Genomic DNA, 9,440 nt, shown 5'->3' with positions numbered 1-9,440 from the left:
GGCTATCAAATAGCAAGTTAAAAGAAGTAGTGCAAAAAACAGAAATAGAACCAGAAGTAGTGGGGTAGTGTTCATGGGTTCAATATCCATTCAGAAATCGAATGGCAGAGGGGAAGAAGCTGTTCTTGAATCGCTGGAAGTGTGTTCCTTCAGTCTTCTCTACCTCCTTCTTGACAGTAATATTGAGAAGAGGACATGTCCTGGGTGGTGGGGGAATTTAACGATGGACACCACCTTTCTAAGCCACCACTCCTTGAAGATATCTTGGATACTACAGAGACTACTACCCATGATGGAGCTGGCTAACTTTACAATTTTTTACAACTTACTTCGATCCTGTGCAGTACTCCCCCCACCCCGGCCCCCCCCCATACCAGACAGTGATGCAGCCAGTCGGAATGCTCTCCATGGTAGTCACCTGCAGAAATTTCATTGGGCTCCTTAAAGAGCAGGGCATTCATTAAGGAGCCTCGGGCAACATTTACCCATCAGCTAACGTAACTAGAATAGATGATCTAGCTGTTATCACTTGTGGGATCCTGCTGTGTGTCGGCTGGCTGCCACACCTGCTACATCGCAACAGTGCTTCAGGTCAAAATCTCATGGTAGTAAATGGTATGGTGGCCTTGGTATTGTGTATGGAGCTATATAAATGCAAGGTGTTACAGACGCCAGTGAAGTAGTACCAGGGTGTGAAGTATGACCACAACAATAAGTTAAACTTGAAGCAAGAAGCCACCACAAAATTGACCTTGCTAGAAATCGTGCAGATATCCTGAATTATCTGACCTTAACACTATTCCACATGATTATTCACTATGCTTTCCATTATTGATATGTATGCAAGCACAGTTATGTGGCATATTTTATGGAAATTCACACTTGTCTCAATATAGTATCTTTCTCCAGCAAGGCATTACTTGGTGCAAGGAAACCTGTCTATTCAAGGAGCGAAAGGAGCTTGAGGGAATTACTGTTACACCTTTCCACAGGGTCTTGTAGGATTCAAAAGTAAACCTACAATGTCCTCTATATAGATAAAGGACTTACATTGGCAAAAATAAACTGTAAATTCACCAAGAGGAAAACATTATAGATTTCATGTGTTCTTATAAAACATTTAATGGATGGTTATTTTTAAACATATTCATTTTATAGCATGTATGATTTTTTTTCTGCTACCTTGCTGTGTCTTTGTTTCAGGCGATACAGCAACAGAGTTCTTCAGAGACAGAAGGGGAAGGGGGAAATACAGCAGATGCCAGCAGTGAAGGTGAAGGGGCAGAGATAATGGACGAGGAGGGAAAAGCTAAGAGCAAAAATGAAAAAGCAGGCTCCAAACGGAAAAAAGCTGCTTTCAAGGTAAAATATTTAACTATTTCTGCATTCTCTAAATATAGCATCAAGTGCAGTTTTCAATGTCATCTTTGGATATTTTCTGTCAAACTGCCTGCCCCCCCCCCCCCCGGATTAATTCTGTGTAATTTTCTTGTAAACGAGAAATAATCTTCAAAATTTGATCCTACCCAGAATATCTAATAATCTCCGCCGCCAACTTACTCCAGTTGGCTTTAGGATTCGTTTCCAAGCCTCTCAGTTTGGACCTTCTGAGGATCCCAGGTACTCACATTTTATTGACTCTGCCTCTCGTCGCTTCTCCCGTCAAGCTCTGAAGGCGACTCTCTCCGCCATGAGGAGGTACTTGGTGTCCCTATCCCAGACCCTTCCACACCTTCGGGACACTTTCTTCGCCGTCTGTAATGGTCCTACCCGTTATTTCATCCTCCGTCGGATTCACGCCTGCAATCGCCGTTTTTTTGACTTTGTCATGTTAGGCAAAGATCGCAAGATCCTACATCTACGGACTCCAGAGCCTGCTGGCCCTGAAACTAGCAGGCATGAACTTCAGATTGCAGCCTCTGCCATTGATCTCGCCGGCTCCAACACCTCAGGGCATATTCAAAACCCGGACTCCAGCAACGACCATGGACACCTTCACAGCGATTGCGCAACCACCAACTGCGACTCCAGCCTTGAACTCCAGGCCGGGTCTTTACGTGCTGCTATTGTGACTCCCGTCTCCCCTTCCCCCACCACCACTCTGCAACTCCGTCTTCCTCAGATCCCACCGTCAGCTCCTGGGCCCTCAGAGGCTCCATCTTCCTCTCACCCCAGCCCCCCCCTCTCCATTGACACCCCCGGCCTCCCCCCTCCCCCCTCTGATCCCAGCTCTCATCCGTGCCGGGTCTTTACCATCCCCTCCGCCCTTCAACTGTCGGAGGCAGAACGCTCTGTTCTCAGTAAGGGCCTCACGTTTGTCCCCCTTCGCCCACAACTCAGCGAGTTCCGTGTTCACCATGATGCGGAACTTTTCTTCCGCCGTCTCCGTCTCCGAGCCTACTTCTTCGGCAAGGACTCTTCCAACCCCACCGATGACCCCTTCTCCCGTCTTCAACCCTCCTCTTCTTCATGGACACCCCGCTCTGGTCTTCTGCCTGCTCTGGATCTCTTTATCGCTAATTGCCGACGGGACATCAACCGTCTCGACTTCACCGCACCTTGTCCCCATTCCAACTTCACTCCTTCGGAACGCTCTGCTCTCCACTCCCTCTGCACTAATCCTAACCTTATTATTAAACCCGCTGATAAGGGGGGTGCTGTTGTAGTCTGGCATACTGACCTCTATCTTGCCGAGGCACAGCGACAGCTCGCGGATATCTCCTCTTATTTACCCCTCGATCGTGACCCCACTAAGGAGCACCAGGCCATTGTCTCCCACACCATCACCGACTTTATCCACTCGGGATCTCCCATCCACTGCTACCAACCTTATAGTTCCCACACCCCGCACTTTCCGTTTCTACCTCCTACCCAAGATCCACAAACCTGCCTGTCCTGGCCGACCTATTGTCTCAGCTTGCTCCTGCCCCACTGAACTCGTTTCTGCATACCTTGACATGGTTTTATCCCCCCTTGTTCAATCCCTTCCGACCTATGTTCGTGACACATCTCACGCTCTTAAACTTTTCGATGATTTTAAGTTCCCTGGCCCCCACCGCTTTATTTTCACCATGGATGTCCAGTCCTTATATACTTCCATCCCCCATCAGGATGGTCTCAAAGCTCTACGCTTCTTTTTGGATTCTAGACCTAATCAGTTCCCCTCTACCACCACTCTGCTCCATCTAGCGGAATTAGTCCTTACTCTTAATAATTTCTCCTTTGGCTCCTCCCACTTCCTCCAAACTAAAGGTGTAGCTATGGGCACCCGTATGGGTCCTAGCTATGCCTGCCTTTTTGTTGGGTTTGTGGAACAATCTATGTTCCGTGCCTATTCTGGTATCTGTCCCCCACTTTTCCTTCGCTACATCGATGACTGCATTGGCGCTGCTTCCTGCATGCATGCAGAACTCGTTGACTTTATTAACTTTGCCTCCAACTTTCACCCTGCCCTCAAGTTTACCTGGTCCATTTCCGACACCTCCCTCCCCTTTCTAGATCTTTCTGTCTCTGTCTCTGGAGACAGCTTATCCACTGATATCTACTATAAGCCTACTGACTCTCACAGCTATCTGGACTATTCCTCTTCTCACCCTGTCTCTTGCAAAAACGCCATCCCCTTCTCGCAATTCCTCCGTCTCCGCCGCATCTGCTCTCAGGATGAGGCTTTTCATTCTAGGACGAGGGAGATGTCTTCCTTTTTTAAAGAAAGGGGCTTCCCTTCCTCCACTCTCAACTCTGCTCTTAAACGCATCTCCCCCATTTCACGTACATCTGTCACCCCACTAGGAATAGGGTTCCCCTGGTCCTCACCTACTACCCCACCAGCCTCCAGGTCCAACATATTATTCTCCGTAAGTTCCGCCACCTCCAACGGGATCCCACCACTAAGCACATCTTTCCCTCCCCCCCTCTCTCTGCATTCCGCAGGGATCGCTCCCTACGCAACTCCCTTGTCCATTCGTCCCCCCCATCCCTCCCCACTGATCTCCCTCCTGGCACTTATCCGTGTAAGCGGAACAAGTGCTACACATGCCCTTACACTTCCTCCCTTACCACCATTCAGGGCCCCAAACAGTCCTTCCAGGTGAGGCAACACTTCACCTGTGAGTCGACTGGGGTGATATACTGCGTCCGGTGCTCCCGATGTGGCCTTTTATATATTGGCGAGACCCGACGCAGACTGGGAGACCACTTTGCTGAACATCTACGCTCTGTCCGCCAGAGAAAGCAGGATCTCCCAGTGGCCACACATTTTAATTCCACATCCCATTCCCATTCTGACATGTCTATCCACGGCCTCCTCTATTGTAAAGATGAAGCCACACTCAGGTTGGAGGAACAACACCTTATATTCCATCTGGGTAGCCTCCAACCTGATGGCATGAACATCGACTTCTCTAACTTCCGCTAAGGCCCCACCTCCCCCTCGTACCCCATCTGTTACTTATTTTTATGCACACATTCTTTCTCTCACTCTCCTTTTTCTCCCTCTGTCCCTCTGAATATACCTCTTGCCCATCCTCTGGGTTCCTCCCCCACCTTGTCTTTCTTCCCGGACCTCCTGTCCCATGATCCTCTCGTATCCCCTTTTGCCTATCACCTGTCCAGCTCTTGGCTCTATCCCTCCCCCTCCTGTCTTCTCCTATCATTTTGGATCTCCCCCTCCCCCTCCAACTTTCAAGTCCCTTACTCACTCTTCCTTCAGTTAGTCCTGACGAAGGGTCTCGGCCTGAAACGTCGACTGCACCTCTTCCTACAGATGCTTCCTGGCCTGCTGCGTTCACCAGCAACTTTGATGTGTGTTGCTTGAATTTCCAGCATCTGCAGAATTCCTGTTGTTTGTATCTAATATTTTAATTGTTTTGTGGCAAATCGCTGGAATAACTTAACTGAGGTTCTTGGAACTACTGTTGGGGGTCAATATCAGTCCATCAAATAATAACAGCAAATCCAATGGGCTTTTATCATCTCTCTCTAATTTGTATTTTTCCAGTTGTTCCCTTTATGTGCTATTCAAGCTGCTTCAGAACTCCGTTTCCTGTAATAATAGTCATCAGCTCATTTAAAACCCCCCTCCATTTAAGTGCCGAGTTTCAAAGTTCAAAATAAGTTTATTATCCAAGCACATACTGTATATGGTGTGGGCACGTGGCCAAGTGGTTAAGGCGTTTGACTAGCGATCTGAAGGTTGTGAGTTCGAGCCCCAGCCAAGGCAGTGTGTTGTGTCTTTGAGCAAGGCACTTAATCATACATTGCTCTGTGACGACACTGGTGCCAAGCTGTATGGGTCCTAATGCCCTTCGCTTAGACAACATTGGTGTCGTGGAGAGGGGAGACTTGCAGCAAGGGCAACTGCCGGTCTTCCATACAACCTTGCCCAGGCCTGCGCCCTGGAGAGTGAAGACTTTCCAGGCGCAGATCCATGGTCTCGCAAGACTGTATATGCCACTATGCACACCATTGCGAGCATACTCAGTAAACCCAAGAACCATAATAGAGTCAATGAAATACTGCACCAAACAGGCAGACAAACGACCAATGTGCAAAAGACAACAAGCTGTGCAAATGCCAAAGAAAAAATAGTAAATAAATATATAAATAAACAATAAATATTGAAAATGTGATGAAGAGACCTTGAAAGTGAATCCATAGGTTGTGGGAACAGTTTAGTGATGGGCAAGTGAACTTGAATCCCCTTTGGTTCAAGAGCCTGATGGTTGAGGGGTAACAGCTGTTCCTGAACCTGGTGGTGTGAGTCCTGAGGCTCCTGTACCACCTTCCTGATGGCAGCAGTGAGAAGAGAGAATGTGCTGTGTAGTGGGGGTCCCTGAGCCTGTATTCATTGGAATTCAGAAGACCTTCATTGAAACCTATCAAATGGTGAGATTGAATGAGCGGTTGTTGTTGTGGCAATACTCAGCCAAATGTTCAATGTCCCTCTTTTATGCTGATTTGTCACCACCTTTGACTCGACCAACGACAGTGGTATCCTCGGCCAACTTAAATATGGCATTGGAATGCTGATTTCCTGCAACAGTGCTCCATGTAGATGTGCTCAATGATGGGAAGGGCTTTACCCATGATAGACTGGGCCATATCCACCACTTCTTGTAGGATTTCCGTTCAACAGCATTAGTGTTTCCATACCCGGCCGTAATGCAACCAGTCAATGTGAAGAGTGTTGTCATATGAAGAGCATTTGATGGATCTGGGCCTGTATGAACTACAATTCAGAAGAATGAGGGCTGACCTCATTGAAACCTATCAAATGGTGAAAGGCCTTAATAAAGTGGATGTGGTGAGCATATTTCCTATGGTGGGAGTGTCTAAGACCAGAAGACAAGGCCTCAGAATAGAGGGGGTGTCTTCGTAGAACAGAGATGAGGAGGAATTTCTTTAGCCAGAAAGTGGTGAATCTGTGGAGTTCTTTGCTACAGGCAGCTGTGGAGGCCAAGCCTTTATGTATACTTAGAGCAGAGATTGAGAGATTCTTGATTGGTCAGGGCATGAAGGGATACAGGGAGAGGGCAGGAGACTGGGGCCGAGAGGAAAATTTGATGAGCCATGATGAAATGGCAGAGCAGACTCGATGGGCCAAATGGCCTAATTCTGCTCCTATATCTTATAGCCTTATACACTCTCCACCACACAAATATAGATGTTTGTTGAAGTATTAGATGTCATAAAGAATCTTCACGAACATCTAATGAAGTAAAGTGATGCCATGTTTTCTTCATGATTGTATTTACTTGCTGGGTCCAGGACAGGCCCTCTGAAATTACAACAACGAGGATTTTAAAGCTGCTGATCCTCTCCACCTCTAATCCCCCAATGAGGACTGGTTCATGGGCCTCCAGCTTCCTCCTTCTGAAGTCAATAATCGGCTCTTTGGTCTTGCTGACACTAAATTGTTGTTGTTGTGGGAATACTCAGCCGGATTTTCAATTTCCCTCCTTTTTTGCTGATTCACCACCACCGACCTCGGCCAACGACCTCAGCCAACTTAAATATAGCAGTGGAGCTCTGCTTAGCTACACAGTCTTAAGTGTAAAGCGAGTAGAGCAGGGGGCTAAGCACACAGCCTTGTGGTGCACCTGTGCTGATGGAGATTGCGGAGGAGATGTTGTTGCCAATCCAAACTGACTGGGGTCTGCAGGTGAGGAAATCAAGGATCCAATTTTATAAGGAGGTATTGAGGCTAAGGTCTTGAGGCTAATTAATTCATTTTGAGGGATGATAGTATTGAATGCTGAGCTGTAGTCAATAGAGTGTCCTGCTGTATGCATCTTTGCTGCCCTGATGTTCCAGGATTGAATGAAGAGCTTATAAAACGGCATTTGCTGTGACCTGCTGTGCCAGTAGTCAAATGGGAGCAGAGTTGATGTGTTCAATCGCTGACATCTCGAAACAATTCATTACTGTGGATGTAAGTGCTACTGGGTGATTGTCATTGAGATTCTTCCGAGGCACCGGTATGATTGAAGCCTGCTTGAAGCAGGTGGGCACTTCAGACTGCCGGAACGAGATATTATAAGATATTGTTGAACACTCCAGCCTGTTGATCAGCACAGGTCTTTAGTACTCGGCCAGGTACCCTATCTGGGCTGGATGCTTTCCGTGGGTACATCCTCCTGAAAAATTTTCTCACTCCGACCTCAAAGACTGAAATTACAGTATCATCGAGAGCTGTGGGAGTTCATGCTGGTTCCTCCATGTTTTCAAGGTCAAAGCGAGCATTGGAGGCCTCTGATCTGGCCCTCAGCAGACTGTGGATCTCATGCTTCATCCAAGGCTTCTGGTTGGGGAAGACTCTGAATGATTTTGTGGACCACATTTGTTTACGACTGTTTTTATAAAACCGTGATGTATTCATTCAGATTCATTGATGAATCCTTGAACACAACTCAGTCCACCGACTTGAAAGAGTCCCATAGCCACTCCTCTGCCTCCTGCAAACATCCCTTTGTTATCCGAACCTCTGGAGCCTTGCTCTTTAGCCTCTGCCTGTATGTCGATAGGAGAAGGACAGCCAAGTGACCAGATTTCCCAAAAAGCAGTCTGCACATGGAACTGCATCATTCCTTATCATAGTAAACAGTGGTCCAGTGCGTTGAGACCGCTAGTGGTACATGTGACATGCTGATGGTCATTAGGCAGAGGTATCTTCAAACCAGCGTGGTTGAATTCCCGGACTATGATTTGGAATGTGACGGGTGGACTTTTTCTTGTTTGGTGATGGCATCATGCAGTATCTCAAGTGCCTGATTACAGTTGGTCAGTGATGGTATGTAAACTGTGGTCAGGATCGTGGAGATCACTCTTGGTAAATAGTTGATTATTAGTTATTCCAAGTCATGGAACACAAGGACAACAAAACATTGGAGCACCACAGAGAGTTTATCATGAAACACACACCCCACCTTTTGCCTTTTCTGAATCAGCAGTTTGCTCCATCCTGTTTGTCAGAAGCCTTTGGGTCTGATAGCTGAATCTGGTGAGCTGGAAGTAAGCCATGCCTCTGTAAACTACCAAACACAATTTCTCATTTCCTTCCGAGAGCAATCTTGGTCTCAGGTCCTCAGGCTTGTTCTCCAGTGACAGCACATTTGTTAACAAAATGCTGGGTAGAGAGGGTCTTGTTCCTCTGTGTTTCAACCTGGCTTGGAATCTCCACCACCACCGCCTTGCATCTGGCCATGGTGATGAACCTTCATCCACTTACAGGTGCCATATCTGCTTGCTTGAAAGCTAACTCTGCCGAATCCTTGAGAAGATCGTGAAATCTGTAGTTTATTAAGTCAGTTCAAAAGTATTGCTTACAGAGAAATTACATGCTGTAGATTGTAGTGAGAATAATTCAAAAGATGTATATTGAGAAGTTTTGTAAGCCAACCAGCAGAATATTTCCTCTGGTTCACTGTTGTCATTTTGAGTAAGGAAGAAAAAACATATATACATACACACATACACACATAATGCTTCTCTTCATTGAACAACACTGTTATGGGTCTTTTTATTTATTTGGTGAGCCCCAATAGCAAGTCCAAGAATTTATTGTTTTATGACTTAAAGGGTAAGCAGTGGAAGAGTTAGGAGAGCAAGTTCAAGCAGGTAGGAAACAGTTGTCTGTCTGTCTAGCTGTGGAAACAGCTCTTCATGCTTACATAAATTCAGAAAACTCAGGGCATCAAACAAAGTGTTGGCGGAACTCAGCAGATCAGGCAGCATCTGTGGAGGGAAATGGATAGTCAATGTTTGGATCAAGACTCTTCACCTTGGACCAAGATGAAGTGTCTTGATTCAAAGTGTAAACTGTGCATTTAGCCCCACAGATGCTGCCTGACCCACTGAGTTCCTCTGGGATTTTGTCTGTAGCTCCAGATTCCAGCATCTGCAATCTCCTGGGTCTTCAGAAAAATTGGGAAAGAAGATTATGG

The 9,440-nt window shown here is 46.7% G+C and overlaps 1 protein-coding gene across 1 annotated transcript in view; it reads left to right on the top strand.

Annotated features, from left to right (window-relative positions):
- LOC140209807 (hepatoma-derived growth factor-related protein 3-like) overlaps positions 1-9,440 on the top strand; it is a 137,155-nt gene that overhangs the window by 115,596 nt on the left and 12,119 nt on the right. Inside the window, exon 4 of the mRNA XM_072278313.1 lies at positions 1,204-1,362. Coding sequence (XP_072134414.1) covers positions 1,204-1,362 — 159 coding nt within the window. The remainder of the gene's footprint in view (positions 1-1,203; positions 1,363-9,440) is intronic.

Source organism: Mobula birostris, chromosome 14 (assembly GCF_030028105.1).
Source record: "Mobula birostris isolate sMobBir1 chromosome 14, sMobBir1.hap1, whole genome shotgun sequence".
Lineage (NCBI taxonomy): Eukaryota > Metazoa > Chordata > Chondrichthyes > Myliobatiformes > Myliobatidae > Mobula > Mobula birostris.
The sequence above is the reverse complement of the archived record's forward strand: the minus strand, read 5'-3'. Positions and strand labels throughout refer to the sequence as shown.